The 20170-nt window shown below is 41.0% G+C and overlaps 1 protein-coding gene across 1 annotated transcript in view; it reads right to left on the reverse strand.

The window, feature by feature from the left end:
• Positions 1-16490, reverse strand: part of LOC148090165 (protein unc-13 homolog B-like) — a 198597-nt gene extending 182107 nt beyond the window's left edge. Inside the window, exon 1 of the mRNA XM_087779050.1 lies at positions 16253-16490. Within this exon, the coding sequence (XP_087635176.1) occupies positions 16253-16274 (22 nt within the window). The 5' untranslated portion in view covers positions 16275-16490. The remainder of the gene's footprint in view (positions 1-16252) is intronic.
• Between the last annotated feature and the right edge of the window lie 3680 nt (positions 16491-20170).

Raw genomic sequence — 20170 nt, forward strand, 5'->3', positions numbered from 1 at the left:
GCATCAGTTCAGAGAATCTACTGAGTCGTGAAACAAAGCATTACTAGCAGGTTTTTTTAGTCACAACCGATTGACAAATAAATCTCACATATTAATACATTTAAGTACATAGTTTGGTTTTAAAGTCAGAGCCAGTTTAAAAACACTGAGGTCGTCAACTCCTGCTCAAAGGAAATTTACAGGCACTTTAAACTAGCGGTGTCTGAAAATATCAACTCAAACATTCATTTTACAAAACCTTATCAATATTCAACAGAAGTTTATCTTTTTATAAATAAAAAACATTCCAAATCATATTTATTTGACAAGTCATAGTTCAAAAAGTAGTAAACTTAAAATTAACACGCACATATACACAGCATTAGTTCAGTTTAGTGTTGCAATTAAACTTCTAGACACTAGATGGCGGCAGTCATTACGTCCTCCACAGCTAAAGGAACAATGTGATCTGGGCGATGACTGAGGACGAGAGGATACAGTGAGTCCAGCAGCTTTTAAAGCTGAGGTTTGGACATATTTTCGTTTCAAAACAAATTAAAGTAGTAACGACTCGAGAAGAGTCATGTGGTCTGTAAATACTACAACACCCGAGTCAAGTACTGGACAATACTACACATATATACTTGTTACTACACTATCACAACACCAGAGTCAAGTACTGGACAATACTACACATATATACTTGTTACTACACTATCACAACACCAGAGTCAAGTACTGAACAATACTACACATATATACTTGTTGCTACACTATCACAACACCAGAGTCAAGTACTGGACAATACTACACATATATACTTGTTACTACAGTATCACAACACCAGAGTCAAGTACTGGACAATACTACACATATATACTTGTTACTACACTATCACAACACCAGAGTCAAGTACTGCACAATACTACACATATATACTTGTTACTACACTATCACAACACCAGAGTCAAGTACTGAACAATACTACACATATATACTTGTTGCTACACTATCACAACACCAGAGTCAAGTACTGGACAATACTACACATATATACTTGTTACTACAGTATCACAACACCAGAGTCAAGTACTGGACAATACTACACATATATACTTGTTACTACACTATCACAACACCAGAGTCAAGTACTGGACAATACTACACATATATACTTGTTAATACACTATCACAACACCAGAGTCAAGTACTGGACAATACTACACATATATACTTGTTACTACACTATCACAACACCAGAGTCAAGTACTGGACAATACTACACATATATACTTGTTACTACACTATCACAACACCAGAGTCAAGTACTGGACAATACCACAAATATATCATTCTTCCTACAGTATCATCATATATTTTATCATTGCCCCTGTACTATACTGTACTGTACTATACTGTACTGTACTATACTGTACTGTACTGTGATACACATCTTATCACCAAGATCTTGGAAACACACTCATACTTCACACTATATTTGATGAGACTCTGGTTTGTTCTTTTCAAAGTCAAACTGCAGAAACTCCTTCACTTGACTCTCAGATACACATTGATTATTATTGTTGTAAATGATCAGCAGCTGATCAGCAGCTGATCTCGATCGAAGGTTGAAACAGCAGGAAGTGAGTCGATCGTACGACAGGATCTTTGCCACTAGTGACTGAGCACTCAGTGATAATCCCTCCGAGCTAATGCTTTAAGCGGTGAAGTCTACTAGATGCTGCTGCATTGTACTGCAGATGTAACAGAGAATGACTGAGGGCTATCTTTGTGACTGGCTGGGGGTCAAAGGTTAAAACCTGCTAATCCTCGGACCCTGTGACGACTCGTGTTTTACGACGAAGAAGAAATGAGCAGAAATGATCTCGTCAACATGGATGCTGTCAATAGTTTCTTAATCCCACAGAGATGATTGATGAACTGATCTTTGATGAAGGTTTCAGGTTGACCTCGGAGGAGACCAGAGCCAGACGTCAACATCTGCATCTGAGTTTGTAATCCTGAGGTTTAAACAGCAGAGCTGGAGGTGAAAGTCACGGGGATTCCCTCTGAAGTAAACTGTTACGAAAGAGACCTGCAGTGAAATATCGATACACTGACATATATTTCTGTCACGATAATGTATTAATATTCATGAGCATGGTTTGTATTTGAATAAAGTGTGTAGCGTTTGTTCATTTTTGAGCTAAATAGTCGTCGTCACTGTGTCCTTCACAGCTCAAGAAAAATGTAAATCCTGCGAGATCATGGCTTTGACTGAGGACGAGAGGATACAGTGATGACTGAGGACGAGAGGATACAGTGATGACTGAGGACGAGAGGATACAGTGATGACTGAGGACGAGAGGATACAGTGATGACTGAGGACGAGAGGATACAGTGATGACTGAGGACGAGAGGATACAGTGATGATTGAGGACGAGAGGATACAGTGATGACTGAGGACGAGAGGATACAGTGATGACTGAGGACGAGAGGAAACCATCGACTCCAGCATCTTTTAAAGCTGATGAATCGTCATATTTTGGTTTTAAAAAAAGGAATTAAAGCAGTTCCTACAGTATCCAATATATCTTGAATCATATCATTTATCTTGATAAGCAGTAAGAACCAGATTTACTTTAATTAAGTGTAATTTAAGTGACTAAATGAACATTCGCTTAAGAAACAAAGATTGTCTCTTAACAATCACAAAGAAATACATTATAATATAAAGTGAATTATATATTTTATTCGAGAAACAATGCATTAAAAGAGGAGATTGAAAAATAAACATATTTAATCGCAATATTTAGGAGAATTATCGCAATAATATTGTTTTCAGTAATTGTACTTTATTCAACTCAAGAAAACTAGTTTAATGTTGCTCATTACACAAAAATAATCTTTGCTTCTCTCATCAAAATAGTGTTTCGCCGTCATAACCACAGCCATGCGACCACCATTACTTAATATACAAAGAGTTTTCAATTAACTGACAACATGATCTGGATCTTATAATCCATGTGTTTGTTTCTTCTCGCCTGGACTAACAGTTTGTTTTTGTGTCCAAACAAGAAGGATCTGTTTCGCCTGAAGTTCATACAAAACTCTGCAGCCAGAATTCTGAGCCGCTCTAGTAGAAGAACTCACATTTCTCCTTCAAACTCTTACACCCCAGCTCGGGCTCTGAGGTCTGTGGATCAGAATCTACTGATGGTTCCTGAACTTCTGGACCAGAGGAGAGAAATCCTTCCAGACTGTTGCTCCTAAGCTTTGGAACCATCTCTGTGTTTGATGATCTACTGACTCCTTCAAGAAACATCTGTGTTTGATGATCTACTGACTCCTTCAAGAAACATCTGTGTTTGATGATCTACTGACTCCTTCAAGAAACATCTGTGTTTGATGATCTACTGACTCCTTCAAGAAACATCTGTGTTTGATGATCTACTGACTCCTTTAAGAAACATGTGTGTTTGATGATCTACTGACTCCTTCAAGAAACATGTGTGTTTGATGATCTACTGACTCCTTCAAGAAACATGTGTGTTTGATGATCTACTGACTCCTTCAAGAAACATCTGTGTTTGATGATCTACTGACTCCTTCAAGAAACATCTGTGTTTGATGATCTACTGACTCCTTCAAGAAACATCTGTGTTTGATGATCTACTGACTCCTTCAAGAAACATCTGTGTTTGATGATCTACTGACTCCTTCAAGAAACATGTGTGTTTGATGATCTACTGACTCCTTTAAGAAACATGTGTGTTTGATGATCTACTGACTCCTTCAAGAAACATGTGTGTTTGATGATCTACTGACTCCTTCAAGAAACATGTGTGTTTGATGATCTACTGACTCCTTCAAGAAACATGTGTGTTTGATGATCTACTGACTCCTTCAAGAAACATCTGTGTTTGATGATCTACTGACTCCTTCAAGAAACATGTGTGTTTGATGATCTACTGACTCCTTCAAGAAACATCTGTGTTTGATGATCTACTGACTCCTTCAAGAAACATGTGTGTTTGATGATCTACTGACTCCTTCAAGAAACATGTGTGTTTGATGATCTACTGACTCCTTCAAGAAACATCTGTGTTTGATGATCTACTGACTCCTTCAAGAAACATGTGTGTTTGATGATCTACTGACTCCTTCAAGAAACATGTGTGTTTGATGATCTACTGACTCCTTCAAGAAACATGTGTGTTTGATGATCTACTGACTCCTTCAAGAAACATGTGTGTTTGATGATCTACTGACTCCTTCAAGAAACATGTGTGTTTGATGATCTACTGACTCCTTCAAGAAACATGTGTGTTTGATGATCTACTGACTCCTTCAAGAAACATCTGTGTTTGATGATCTACTGACTCCTTCAAGAAACATCTGTGTTTGATGATCTACTGACTCCTTCAAGAGGGTTTTTTTTCTCCTTCAAACACATTTCAACATGTTTTACTGTGTTTAAAAGTCTCTGTATAATTGTGGACAATAATAATCTGACCTGGCGACAGATTTGGCCCCAAAAAAACGACTTTACTTCGAAATATAGTGTCAAATGCATTTTATCAACAATTATGCTGTAGCCAAGTTCACGTCTGTACGTCTGATCTTTACGTCACAATATGACGTTTATTGTAAACTAGAATCTGGAAATAAACTCAATATAAACAACTTCATTGAAGTCGGATGGAAACACTGGCTTTGAAGAAATCATTCTAATGTTGAAAACACTTAACATCGGCAGCAGGATCTGCTGAATGTTAGACGGACGGCGAGGTTTAATGGCTGCTGGTTCTGATCCACTTTCTTTGAAGTAACAGGTGGAAGTGGAGCTTTGAAGATCAATAAAGACAAGTTTGAACCTGAAGCAGTGATTTGTGCCGAGAGACGACACGACTGTACGACACAATAATAACACACATGTTTGGTCGGTTCTACTGTTGGAAGATCTATACTTTACTCACGTTAATAACAATATATTATTTGTTGTTTGATTTGAATCCATGAGATAATTATATTGATTGTAATTCGACATGACGTTTATATTTTAAAAAAGGTAAACGGGGCGCACAGATGTGCAGCAGCCAAGCGTAGACCAAAGAGGTATCATTACATCAAGCCAGACTGCGGGTCTATTTTTAGTGTCGGCTCCTTCATCTCACCGCGGGTCTGAGTGCGTCGAGGTCGGCGACCGGGATGAGGCGTCAGTAACACACTTCCAATAATTGACCCGCACACCCCGGCGAGGACCCACTTGACTGACATATCTAGTACTGTAGGTGTGACACACACACACACACACACACACACACACACACACACACACACACACACACACACACACACACACACACACACACACACACACACACACACACACACACACACACACACAACCTTTTAGAGCAGTGGTTCTTAACCTGGGTTCGATCAAACCCTAGGGGTTCGGTGAGTCGGTCTCAGGGGTTCAGAGACACTTGGATTATGGTATAAATTAGTGACACACACTTGTCCATCACTGTCTGCAGACGATCATGTTTCACTGTTCGATCTGTGCTGCAGTGAAGTTAGTGCTCAGTAGTCAAAGTACAACAGTCGTGGTAGTACTAGTGTGATTTACTTGTTAATATTTCAATCCATACTAACTATGTTGGGAAAAAGAGGAAAGTGGTGGAACATGTACGACATGGATTCACATCACGAATGATCTCATGATTTTAAAGCCACGTTGAGCAGCTCTCGTCTCGCACGACAAAACTAAAGGAAACTTCTTGAAGCTGCAAGGAGACGTAAATACAGAAACATATCATATACATTTCTATGTCTTGAATTAAAAGAAATCATATTTTATTTTTCATTAAGAGGGGTTCGATGAATGGGCATATGAAACTGCTGGGGTTCAGTACCTCCAACAACCACTGTTTGAGACCCTAACACCTCATGACTATATGTTGGGAAACTTTGTCTCCTCGTCTTTTGTTTCCTGAAACAGGACCAGTGTTTTATGACATTAATGCAATTTCAATTGAAATAGGAAGATTCAATTAAATCATCAGTAATTATTATTATTATATTAACCCGTTTAATCTCATATCAGCTTCCTTCACTGAATCCTAGCGTGTCTGATGGTTGATGGAAGCTCTCAATGGTGGCATCATATTGTTCAGAGCAAGAGACTCACTTTTGTTCACAATCAGATGGTTTAGAAAGAAATGTCATCACGTTAAGAGTTTAACATCCAGAAAGCTTTGATTATATATTAACGATGATACAGATTCATAACACATAGAATTCAACAAAAATCTCAAGGTCGGGCGAGAGACCCTCAGACTGAGGCCTGTGTCTCTCCTGGACCTCGAGTCGAGTTGAGGACTAATAATGTTTACAGGAAAATAAGATTTATGTCACATCGTCTCAGGCAGCAAACAGAGTCAATAATGTTTGTTTTTGTTGTTTTTTAATTCTTTTTACGTTTGTATTTTTCTTTTCTCTCATCAGTTCAGGGACGAGTGGATCGACCGCATGATTCCCTTCAAACCTGCATGTAAACAACGTTACATACTTTTGAAACATAAACACTGAACGACTCTTACAGCACACGTCGTTTCAAGTGACTCAGCGGATGTTTGGCTCAAAATAAAAGTACATTAATGTACTCGTTGATATGGTGACGTATAAAGAGTTTAAATGTGAAACAACAGGAATTTTAAATGACAAAATAAGTGTAAACGGAATGTGTTCGCTGAAGGAAAACTAACACATGAATACTTAAGATAAGTTTAGTTTTAAGAAATGAAAAGACAAATCAGATCCTTCTATTCATGTTGGAATCATGACAGTGTGATTCATTTTGAACCTTTTAAATCCATTTTTTTTTTGGTCCCTCAACAAAGGTTTCTTTTGCTTCAATACAACACATCAAGAATGTGACGCAACACAATCTACTGACGCACACCGACTGAATACTGTGAAAAAACATCAAGAATGTTAATCGTTTACTTGATATTATTTGTTGATTTTCATTCAGTAAAATCAAAGAAAAATGATAAAAATCACTTCAACCAGTGAAGCTTTTGTGCTGATTATGACTCGTACCTTATTTAGGACCTTATTTGATTCATGTTTAATCTTTTCTCAGTAAAATGAGGAATTATGGAGCGAGTTGGAAGCAGCGCAGACGGGTCGGTCCACACAGGAAGTATCAGGCATGAGGAGGAAGTGCAGAACCACGTGAGCTGCAGCCAAACACTCGTACGAGGACAGCGAACGCAGCAGATGGCGAAGGGGGATTATTTTCTCCCCTCGTCCCCACCCCCTCTTCAGACGGGCCTCCCAGGCTTTACGCCGTCCCGGTCATTCCAGCTTGACGTCCTGCTCCGTCCAGAGATCTCTGACACACCAGCGAACACCTGTGCAGGTGCCACACCTGTGCAGGTACCACACCTGTGCAGGTACCACACCTGTGCAGGTACCACACCTGTGCAGGTACAACAGGAACCAGTTTCCTTCCCAGAGTCACACGAGCGACGACACACAACCTTCCGTGCATTTATTCTGCTGCTAATCACGGCCAGGAATAGCAGAGAGTGGGATCTGACGCTCTCCTCCCCATCCTCAGTGTGTCGTTCAGAAGGACTGGACTCTTCTGTGGTTCTGACAGCCGCGATCAACGCTTGACGCTTCAATTCAACGAGTGACAAGGAAGCCGCGACTCAAACTGCTGAGCAAGAAGTACTTTTCTGTTGTCTTTGGCATCTCAGCCTCAAAGAAAAGTTAATTATTCATGGGAAACAGAAAATATCATCTTATAATTGACTTTAAAATAAACCTTCAAACCTTGAACACAATATTTAATGCAATGTTTCCCCAACTTTCCTTTTTTTCCAAAACAATTACTAAACCGAAAATATATATTTTTTATGTTTCTTGAAGGAGTCAGTAGATGATCAGACACACAGATGGTTCCAAAGCTCAGAGCCCGAGCTGGGGTGTAAGTCTGGATCAGATCATGAAGGTCAAATAGATCTGAAAGTAAGAACCAGAATTTTAAAATGATCCTGAAAGAAACTGGAAGCCAGTGAAGAGTTTGAAGGAGAAATGTGAGTTCTTCTACTAGAGCGGCCAGTGAAGAGTTAGAAGGAGAAATGTGAGTTCTTCTACTAGAGCGGCCAGTGAAGAGTTTGAAGGAGAAATGTGAGTTCTTCTACTAGAGCGGCCAGTGAAGAGTTTGAAGGAGAAATGTGAGTTCTTCTACTAGAGCGGCCAGTGAAGAGTTTGAAGGAGAAATGTGAGTTCTTCTACTAGAGCGGCCAGTGAAGAGTTTGAAGGAGAAATGTGAGTTCTTCTACTAGAGCGGCCAGTGAAGAGTTTGAAGGAGAAATGTGAGTTCTTCTACTAGAGCGGCCAGTGAAGAGTTTGAAGGAGAAATGTGAGTTCTTCTACTAGAGCGGCCAGTGAAGAGTTTGAAGGAGAAATGTGAGTTCTTCTACTAGAGCGGCCAGTGAAGAGTTTGAAGGAGAAATGTGAGTTCTTCTACTAGAGCGGCCAGTGAAGAGTTTGAAGGAGAAATGTGAGTTCTTCTACTAGAGCGGCCAGTGAAGAGTTTGAAGGAGAAATGTGAGTTCTTCTACTAGAGCGGCCAGTGAAGAGTTTGAAGGAGAAATGTGAGTTCTTCTACTAGAGCGGCCAGTGAAGAGTTTGAAGGAGAAATGTGAGTTCTTCTACTAGAGCGGCCAGTGAAGAGTTTGAAGGAGAAATGTGAGTTCTTCTACTAGAGCGGCCAGTGAAGAGTTTGAAGGAGAAATGTGAGTTCTTCTACTAGAGCGGCCAGTGAAGAGTTTGAAGGAGAAATGTGAGTTCTTCTACTAGAGCAGCCAGTGAAGAGTTTGAAGGAGAAATGCGAGTTCTTCTACTAGAGCGGCCAGTGAAGAGTTTGAAGGAGAAATGTGAGTTCTTCTACTAGAGCGGCCAGTGAAGAGTTTGAAGGAGAAATGTGAGTTCTTCTACTAGAGCGGCCAGTGAAGAGTTTGAAGGAGAAATGTGAGTTCTTCTACTAGAGCGGCCAGTGAAGAGTTTGAAGGAGAAATGTGAGTTCTTCTACTAGAGCAGCCAGTGAAGAGTTTGAAGGAGAAATGTGAGTTCTTCTACTAGAGCAGCCAGTGAAGAGTTTGAAGGAGAAATGTGAGTTCTTCTACTAGAGCAGCCAGTGAAGAGTTTGAAGGAGAAATGTGAGTTCTTCTACTAGAGCAGCCAGTGAAGAGTTTGAAGGAGAAATGTGAGTTCTTCTACTAGAGCGGCTCAGAATTCTGAATCAACTGCAGGCGAAACACATCCTTCTGGTTTAGACACTAAACAAACTGTTACAAAAGTGTAAACACAAATCAACATCCATTTTAATGTAATGACTCGAGCTTTGGTTCATCTTCATCCAAAAAGACTCTTAAAAACATCCAAACTACGTCAGTAACGTCCCTCTTGTAATGACAGTTGGAAAAGAAGAATTATTCAGAAAAAATATAAACAAGTCTCTATTTTACGCTCATTTGTGGCAGGACTTTAAAGAATAACAGCCAAATAAAGCGGATTACTCCGGGTGAATATCACGAGTACATCCAGAGTACATACTGTCTACAGTAGTGTAAAGTATAGCCTGTAACACTAAAAAGGAACAGATTACTAATAAATAATCCCAACTCTTGGTCGACATGAGCGTGATTTGAAAAGTTTGAATTTTGCGTAAATTAAGTAGTTAATGTGTCTTCAGTTTGTCCACGATGGGTTTTTAAATGTGATGTTAATCAGAATTGATATACTTTTTCTGATTAGTATTTTGGGGATGTTGCATAAGCCCCGCCCCCATTCTGATGTAGTCTCTTGGAATTTTATGAGAATTTATTTTTGTAACAGGTGAATATCGGGGATCAAAAAAGTATCTATTCAAATAAAAAGGTTGGTCACAATTTAATTGACATCATTTCCAGGTATAATTTCAAAACCAAAAGGAGGACCAAAGGGAACTGGATAAGCCAGCCATAAAGAGTGGATCTAAAACTCTATAATTATATAAATATATATCTTGTTGTGCAGTATTGATCCAAACATCTATAAATACACATTAGTTTCAGTTCTAGACCGTGTTAAACTGATAGGGATCGACTTCTTGAACTTCCGAGTGAGACGTTTGTAAACATTTGTTTATTTTAACTTCAATAAAAGGTTTGGAAACAACATCTGCACACGAGGACGAGAACGTCTCTGGAGATTTGATGCATCGATCGTCTCGTTCCTTCACACTGGTGAACATATGAGCATTAATCTGTTAATAATCCAGTCATGAGTCCAGTCACACTGTAATACACTGTAATACACTGTAATACACTGTAATACACTGTAATACACTGTAATACACTGTAATACACTGTAATACACTGTAATACACTGTAATACACTGTAATACACTGTAATACACTGTAATACACTATAATACACTGTAATACACTGTAATACACTCCATCTCTTTGCACGGATCTAACTTCACGATCAATAAGTCAAATGCTGCCAAATATCAATGGGAAAAATACTAAGTTTTTTTAAAATCCAAAAAGAAAACTATTAAAAAAAATGTTATATCGAGGACAGTTTGTTATCAAGATGATGATATATGATCATGAAGTTCATGTTGTAATCATGAATAAAGCAAATATACAACCAGTGCTGTTTCTCAAATACTTCTCTCAGTGCACTGGTTAGTATCATCAGGATAGTGTACTAACTAGTAACTAATCCTCCACAGATAGTATGTCTCAAACATACTTCTCTTAGTATACTAGAAGTTAGTATCATCAGGATAGTGTACTAACTAGTAACTAATCCTCCACAGATAGTATGTCTCAAACATACTTCTCTTAGTATACTAGAAGTTAGTATCATCAGGATAGTGTACGTACTAACTAGTAACTAATCCTCCACAGAATGTCTCAAATCAAACTCTGCTGCTACAAACTAACAGGAAATGACGCGACAGCTTCTTCTTCTACTACTATTTATTACTACTATCAACCAACTGTTTGAACTCTATCGCCACCTGCTGGCAGCACGTTTGGTTTCAAGTAATGTGAGAAATATTGGCGAGATATTTACGCTGGTATCAGCAGCGAAGACGCGTCGTCCTCGTACTGCTGCTGAAAATACACCTGGAAGAACATGTGTATGTATAAATATATAAAATGTATGACACACGTCAACGTCACTAAGATGGAGTTTTTTAGTGTAGAAAGGGTTTTGTGATTGTTTTAGTATTTTAGTGTGTATGGAGCACTATATTCACATACTAAGAATTGAGACGCACTTATGCACTAAAAACACTCAGTTTAAGTACACAAGTATGAGATTTGAGACACAGCTTGTGACATAAAACCCTAAAAGGTTTCCTGTACAACAGGGGTTTGAATCTCAATCACATCTTGGCACATTTACCAAACTGTTATCAAACTCCAATCATCAAACCATTATTCCTTTAACCTCACGTATACAAGTCTCTAGTTATTGACATCATCATCTCTGAGCCATAATCCAGGCCACACACGTCATATCAGTTCTAGTGATGAATATTGTCTGAAAGATGTTTTTTTAAGTAACATTTGCCTTTCAAGTATGTACTTTTTTGAGTATTGTTTTGATTGTTTAAGTGCTTTGTGACCCTGGTCTCGAAAAGCGCTATATAAATAAATATTACTTACTTACTTTGACTCTCATTCGTTTCAGGCGAGTTGACTCACTAAACTAGTGACAATGAGTGAATAATTCTGATTTATTGTTTAATCTGAAGGCTGGTCTGAGGATATAATTCTGACGTTAAACCAGTCAAGGGTATAAAAGGTTGATGATCAGCGTCTAGTTATACTAACATAAACGAAGTGTAGCTCGAGTTAAGAAGTGACAACATGAGGCTTTACTGGTCGAATCAGTCGAGCCAATGAAAGTTTCATTAAACCTGCTGGAGTGAAGCGCGACCCAGCTGTGGTTCTGTCCGTCCACACATCGTCGTAATAGAAGGCGCCGCCGGCGCCGCTGCCCTCGGGCGCCGCTCGCCACCGAAGATGAGAAACGTTCAGAACGATTGGTACGAGAACGAGGCGCAGAGACAATCGTTGCATGAAGAGAAAAATCCATCAACGGATTTGAAATCTGGAGCGACGTGGAAAATACCAGAGTAACCTTTTAATCATTTCCTGAATGAAGTCATTTGTTGGTAAGATGCTTAGGAGGTCAGAGGTCAGCGTCAAAACTCCCGTTTATCTCAATTTGAGTCTGAGAGAAGAAAAACAGTCGAGGGTCAACCGATGTTTTTTTGGACTTTATTTAGAATCTCAAGTGACTTTAAGTAGAAAAGACCGATTTAAATCATGCTTGAGGGAAAAAGCACCTAAACTGTTCAACATTAAATCAACTTTAAATAAGAAATCGTGCTTCAGAACGTTATGAAGTCCATGAGCTGCTTCAGAGACACTGGACGTCTACCATCGAGTGCTGCCCCCACGATGCAACCCTGTTAGGCTGCTTTAGATGCACGGATGGTTCTAAAGAGTATCTTTTGATTTACTTTTTTACAGATTAAAGATTTTACATTTATTACAAATCCAGGCTGAGATTTTAACTAAACCTGTTTCCTTCATGTGTGGAGATTTTAGGTTAAATTAGATAATTATATATTTATTTTAAACAGTATAAATGAGGCATCATGAGATGAAACTATGAACTAATGTTAAATATCAAAACCTTTTAGAAATAGAAGTTGTAATTTACTAATGCTGTTATTAGCAGCTTATTACAATAATATCTGAGTATGTTTCAACACTGGAAGAATTAAATCAGTTAATGTAAAAACATTAGTGTTTGTGAAAGTTAAAAATGATCAAAAGTACCTCCAAATGTATTTCTTATTTTACGCAAACTTTTCAGAACCAAGACAATAGAGAAATACGTTTAAAACTAACATCAAGGCAAAATAATTCATCAGCATCTATTTAATGACATGTTTGATTATTCGAGTCAAACCCAGAAAAATAACTACTTTTTCAGCTTTTAAAGTATATTTTCAGGGAAAGCTCGAGTGTTTGATAGAAATAACCATGACTTACTTACTATCCTGATATCAGAGCCGCAATGTATAGAAACAATTTAATCTTTAGTCTCGTAATCCTGATGAAAAACTGCTATTATAGCATTAAACTCTTAAGCCTGTACGTCGATGCACAGATCTGCTCATCAAAGCGTTCGCAGCATCAGTAGCATCTGGTTTTGTATAAACAAAAAATAAATAAATAAATTTGTCATTTAAAAATATAGTCTGCAGCTGCCCTCCTTTCCAGGGTGTCCAAATGGGTCTTTTCAAACTTAAAGATTGGAATTCTGGCAAAATATTTTATATTATTGCTGGTTAATCTTAACATGTTGCCTTCATTTCTGACACCGTTCTTGTTGGACAATAAACACGCAATAAATATAGAATTAGATGTTTTATTTATACAAGTTATTTTAGCTCAAGGTTTAATCTTATGCTAGTCGCTAATATTTGGAAGTGAGTGATTTATCCTGGTGAACCAACTTTGTCAAATATATACATCGTACAAGAGTCCGGGAGGTCTTACCTCTGACAGCAGGGACATCTCAAATATATACATTTATATCGCAAATATATACATTTATATAAACATTCATCAAGTGTCAGGTCTTACCTCTGACATCTCAAATATATACATTTATATAAACATTAATCTAGTGTCAGGTCTTACCTCTGACACAGAGCAGTGTTATCTCAAATATAAACATGTATATAAACATGTATCTAAACATTAAGTGTCAGCAGGTCTTACCTCTGACACACAGCAGTGTTATCTCAAATATAAACATGTATATAAACATGTATCTAAACATTAAGTGTCAGCAGGTCTTACCTCTGACACACAGCAGTGTTATCTCAAATATAAACATGTATATAAACATGTATCTAAACATTAAGTGTCAGCAGGTCTTACCTCTGACACACAGCAGTGTTATCTCAAATATAAACATGTATATAAACATGTATCTAAACATTAAGTGTCAGCAGGTCTTACCTCTGACACACAGCAGTGTTATCTCAAATATAAACATGTATCTAAACATTAAGTGTCAGCAGGTCTTACCTCTGACACACAGCAGTGTTATCTCAAATATAAACATGTATATAAACATGTATATAAACATTAAGTGTCAGCAGGTCTTACCTCTGAAACACAGCAGTGTTATCTCAAATATAAACATGTATATAAACATGTATCTAAACATTAAGTGCCAGCAGGTCTTACCTCTGACACACAGCAGTGTTATCTCAAATATAAACATGTATATAAACATGTATATAAACATTAAGTGTCAGCAGGTCTTACCTCTGACACACAGCAGTGTTATCTCAAATATAAACATGTATATAAACATGTATATAAACATGTATCTAAACATTAAGTGTCAGCAGGTCTTACCTCTGACACACAGCAGTGTTATCTCAAATATAAACATGTATATAAACATGTATCTAAACATTAAGTGTCAGCAGGTCTTACCTCTGACACACAGCAGTGTTATCTCAAATATAAACATGTATATAAACATGTATATAAACATTAAGTGTCAGCAGGTCTTACCTCTGACACACAGCAGTGTTATCTCAAATATAAACATGTATATAAACATGTATATAAACATGCATCTAAACATTAAGTGTCAGCAGGTCTTACCTCTGACACACAGCAGTGTTATCTCAAATATAAACATGTATATAAACATGTATATAAACATGTATCTAAACATTAAGTGTCAGCAGGTCTTACCTCTGACACACAGCAGTGTTATCTCAAATATAAACATGTATATAAACATGTATCTAAACATTAAGTGTCAGCAGGTCTTACCTCTGACACACAGCAGTGTTATCTCAAATATAAACATGTATATAAACATGTATATAAACATTAAGTGTCAGCAGGTCTTACCTCTGACACACAGCAGTGTTATCTCAAATATAAACATGTATATAAACATGTATATAAACATGCATCTAAACATTAAGTGTCAGCAGGTCTTACCTCTGACACACAGCAGTGTTATCTCAAATATAAACATGTATATAAACATGTATATAAACATGCATCTAAACATTAAGTGTCAGCAGGTCTTACCTCTGACACACAGCAGTGTTATCTCAAATATAAACATGTATATAAACATGTATATAAACATGTATCTAAACATTAAGTGTCAGCAGGTCTTACCTCTGACACACAGCAGTGTTATCTCAAATATAAACATGTATATAAACATGTATATAAACATGCATCTAAACATTAAGTGTCAGCAGGTCTTACCTCTGACACACAGCAGTGTTATCTCAAATATAAACATGTATATAAACATGTATATAAACATGTATCTAAACATCAAGTGTCAGCAGGTCTTACCTCTGACACACAGCAGTGTTATCTCAAATATAAACATGTATATAAACATGTATATAAACATCTAAACATTAAGTGTCAGCAGGTCTTACCTCTGACACACAGCAGTGTTATCTCAAATATAAACATGTATATAAACATGTATATAAACATCTAAACATCAAGTGTCAGCAGGTCTTACCTCTGACACACAGCAGTGTTATCTCAAATATAAACATGTATATAAACATGTATATAAACATGTATCTAAACATTAAGTGTCAGCAGGTCTTACCTCTGACACACAGCAGTGTTATCTCAAATATAAACATGTATATAAACATGTATATAAACATGTATCTAAACATTAAGTGTCAGCAGGTCTTACCTCTGACACACAGCAGTGTTATCTCAAATATAAACATGTATATAAACATGTATATAAACATCTAAACATTAAGTGTCAGCAGGTCTTACCTCTGACACACAGCAGTGTTATCTCAAATATAAACATGTATATAAACATCTAAACATTAAGTGTCAGCAGGTCTTACCTCTGACACACAGCAGTGTTATCTCAAATATAAACATGTATATAAACATCTAAACATTAAGTGTCAGCAGGTCTTACCTCTGACACACAGCAGTGTTATCTCAAATATAAACATGTATATAAACATCTAAACATTAAGTGTCAGCAGGTCTTACCTCTGACACACAGCAGTGTTATCTCAAATATAAACATGTATATAAACATCTAAACATTAAGTGTCAGCAGGTCTTACCTCTGACACACAGCAGGGACATGGTTCTGTTCTCACTTCGAGCCTCAGCGAGTTCGCTTCGCCTGTTGCTCCTCAGTATCTTCCGAGATCTCCTCTGACCTCATGACATCTCGGGGATCCTTCCTTCTAGAGGGTCAACATGGATCTAGAGGGTCAAGATGGATCTAGAGGGTCAACATGGATCTAGAGGGTCAACATGGATCTGACCGGAGCCTGGCGCGGGACCTCAGGTGCGCGTCCCCGCTGAAGGCGATTAACGCGCGGCTGAAATCCTGTGAAGCGGCTGCTGAGATGATGCGTTCAAGGGCTGCGAGGAAGGTGGGATTTTGAGAGGACGCCTGAATAACTGTAGTTATAGAAAGTTTTCAGAACTTATAAAAGGAGAGAAAATAAACTTCAGTGACAGTCAGATACATTTTTGCCAGGACTGTATTAATAGTGTCTTAAGGATAGATGGACCAAGAAAATAAACAATTGACTGACAGACAGAAAAGTGTCAAATAGATATTTTGGGAAAGTCCGTTTTTGAATAAACCGTTTTGACTGAAGGTTGATCAACAAGTAAACACTTACTTGTCTAAGAGGTTTACACAAAATCTGCAATTAAATTACATCTTTTCACTTTTGCAAGACCCTCACCCCTTGAATGTGCCTTTATATACATTTTTTATTCGTACTGAATGAGTTAATGTTTGCATTAAGTGAAGAAAAAAACAAACTTTTGGCAACAACTCTTTCTAAACACCATTAACACCTACATGCTTTAAAAGATAAAGGTTCCTAAGATGTTAGAATTGATCATTCCTGGCAACAACAAAAAAAAATAAAGAAAAAAAATGGATCCCTTTTGAGTAATTAAGGAATGTCTGCGATTTACAGACAAGGGCCTTTTTTTGAGGAAAAGTTAACCAAAACTGAACCATATCTACTCCCAGCATAGATTACAACAAGTAAACATTCATAGAATGAAAGAGTGGAAACTTTTTACAAATTTTATTATAAAGATAATCTTTGGCAGCCTTTTGTTCCAAATGTTGATTTCTTCCATTTACACTTTCAAGATGCCTGGAAGAAAATCGTGTTACTATAACCTTACATTTAGGATTGTTTTGAGATAATAGTTTGGCTTTTTATCATTCTCAAGAAACGTAAACACAGATCCTACACAGAGGATTTCTTGTTTAATTAACTTACCAGTTAGAAAAGGATGGGTTTAGGAAGCGCTCTTGGCCAGGTAGGCACCTGCTGGGGTTTTGGCTGATGGTCTAAAGCTTGTGGCTTGGGCTGGTAACCCTGGGGTGCCTGCTGCGGTTTCACCTGGTAGCCCTGGGGCATCTGCTGTGGGGCCTGATGAGGTTTCGCCGGGTAGCCCTGGGGCACCTGCTGCGGTGTGCCCTGGAAGCCCTGATGCTCCGGCTGCTGTGTGCCATGGAAGCCCTGGGGCGCCTGCTGCCGTGTTCCCTGGGGCGCCTGCTGTGGTTTAGCCTGGTACCCCTGGGGCGCCTGCTGAGGTATTGGCTGATTGGTTAAGGCTTGTGGCTTTTGCTGGTAGCCCTGGGGCTCCTGCTGCGGTACCTGCTGTGGTTTAGCCCGATATCTTTGGGGCACCTGCTGAGGTTTTGCCGAGTAGCCCTGGAAGCCCTGATGCTCCGGCTGCTGTCTGCCATGGAAGCCCTGGGCCGCCTGCTGCGGTTTAGCCTGGTACCCCTGATATCTTTGGGGCGCCTGCTGTGGTTTAGCCTGGTACCCCTGGGGCGCCTGCTGATGTATTGGCTGATTGGTTAAGGCTTGTGGCTTTTGCTGGTAGCCCTGGGGCTCCTGCTGCGGTACCTGCTGTGGTTTAGCCCGATATCTTTGGGGCACCTGCTGAGGTTTTGCCGAGTAGCCCTGAAAGCCCTGATGCTCCGGCTGCTGTCTGCCATGGAAGCCCTGGGCCGCCTGCTGCGGTTTAGCCTGGTACCCCTGATATCTTTGGGGTACCTGCTGTGGAGCCTGCTGAGGTTTTGGCTGATGGGTTAAGGCTTGTGGCTTGGGCTGATATCCCTCGGGCAACTGCTGCAGTGTGCCCTGAACGGCCTGGGGCACCTTCTGCGGTGTGCTCTGAAAGCCCTGAGGCACCTTCTGCTGTGGGCCCTGGAAGCGCTGGGGCGCCTGCTGCGGTTTGAAGGAGTAGCCCTGGGGCGCCTGCTGTGGCTTGGCCGGGTAGCCCTGAGGCACATGCTGCGGTTTGGGTTGGTGGGTTAGAAGGTGCAGCTTGGGCTGGTAGCTCTGGGAGACCTGCTGCTGCTGCTTTGGTTTATTGGGTAATAATTGGGGCTTTGGCTGATAAACCCCCTGAGACCTGGGCTGAAAGCTCTTGGAAGCTTGTTGAAGGGATAATGACTGTGGCTTGGGATGGTAGCCCTGGGGCGCCTGCTGCGGTTTCACCGGGTAGCCCTGGGGCGCCTGCTGTGGTGGGCTATTGAAGCCCTGGGGCATCTGCTGTGGTGGGCCATTGAAGCCCTGGGGCGCCTGCTGCGGTCTCGCCGGGTAGCCCTGGGGCACCTGCTGTAGTTTTGGCTGATTGTTCAAGGCTTGGGGCTTGGGCTGGTATCCCTGGGGCAACTGCTGCGGTGTGCCCTGGAAGCCCTGTGGAGCCTGCTGGGGTATAGTCTGGAAGCCCTGGGGCTCCTGCTGCAGTTTTGGGTGATGGGTTAAAGCTTGTGGCTTGCGCTGGTAGCCTTGGGGCGCCTGCTGCAGCTTAGCCTGGTATCCCTGGGGCGCCTGCTGAGTTTTTGCAGGGTAGCCCTGGGGCACCTGTTGCAGTGGGCCATCGAAGCCCTTGGGCGCCTGCTGCGGTTTCGCCGGGTAGCCCTGGGGCGCCTGCTGCGGTTTTGGCTGATGGGTTATAGCTTGTGACTTCAGTGGGTAGCCCTGATGAGTCTGCTGCGGTGGGCCATTGAAGCCCTGGGGCGCCTGCTGCGGTCTCACCGGATAGCCCTGGGGCGCCTGCTGCGGTTTCGCCGGATAGCCCTGGGGCGCCTGCTGCGGTTTCGCCGGATAGCCCTTGGGTGCCTGCTGCGGTTTTGGCTGATGGGTTAAAGCTTGTGACTTAGGTCGGTAGCCCTGAGGCGTCTGCTGCGCTGGGCCATTGAAGCCCTGGGGTGCCTGCTGCGGTTTCGCCTGGTAGCCCTGGGGCGCCTGCTGCGGTGCCTGCTGCGGTGCTGCCTGGGGCGCCTGCTTCGGTGCCGCCTGGGGCGCCTGCTGCGGTGTCGCCTGGGGCGCCTGCTGCGGTGTCGCCTGGGGCGCCTGCTGCGGTGTCGCCTGGGGCGCCTGCTGTGGTGTCGCCTGGGGCGCCTGCTGTGGTGTCGCCTGGTAGCCCTGGGGCGCCTGCTGTGGTGTCGCCTGGTAGCCCTGGGGCGCCTGCTGCGGTTTTGGCAGATGGGTTAAAGCTTGTGACTCAGGCGGGTATCCCTGAGGCATCTGCTGCGGTGGGCCTTTGAAGCCTTGGGGCACCTGGTGTGGTGGGCCCAGGAAGCCCTGGGGAGCCTGCTGTGGTGGGCCCAGGAAGCCCTGGGGAGCCTGCTGTGGTGGGCCCAGGAAGCCCTGGGGAGCCTGCTGTGGTGGGCCCAGGAAGCCCTTGGGCGCCTGCTGTGGTGGGCCCAGGAAGCCCTGGGGCGCATGCTGTGGTGGGCCCAGGAAGCCCTGGGGCACCTGCTGTGGTGGGCCCAGGAAGCCCTGGGGCACCTGCTGCGTCTGAAGCCTTTTTTGGTGATGGGTTAAAGACTCTGGTTTTTGCTGGTAGCTCTGCAAACTCGGTTGCGGTTTGGGCAAGCTGCCCTGGAAGCTTTGTAAGTCTGTTGGCAGCATAGGTTGGAGGCCGTCAGGTTCACTCTGTGGCTTTGGCTGGTAACCAGAAACAGGCTGCCCCGTCTGTGG

The sequence above is a fragment of the Callionymus lyra genome, chromosome 1, assembly GCF_982586985.1.
Source record: "Callionymus lyra chromosome 1, fCalLyr1.hap1.1, whole genome shotgun sequence".
Lineage (NCBI taxonomy): Eukaryota > Metazoa > Chordata > Actinopteri > Syngnathiformes > Callionymidae > Callionymus > Callionymus lyra.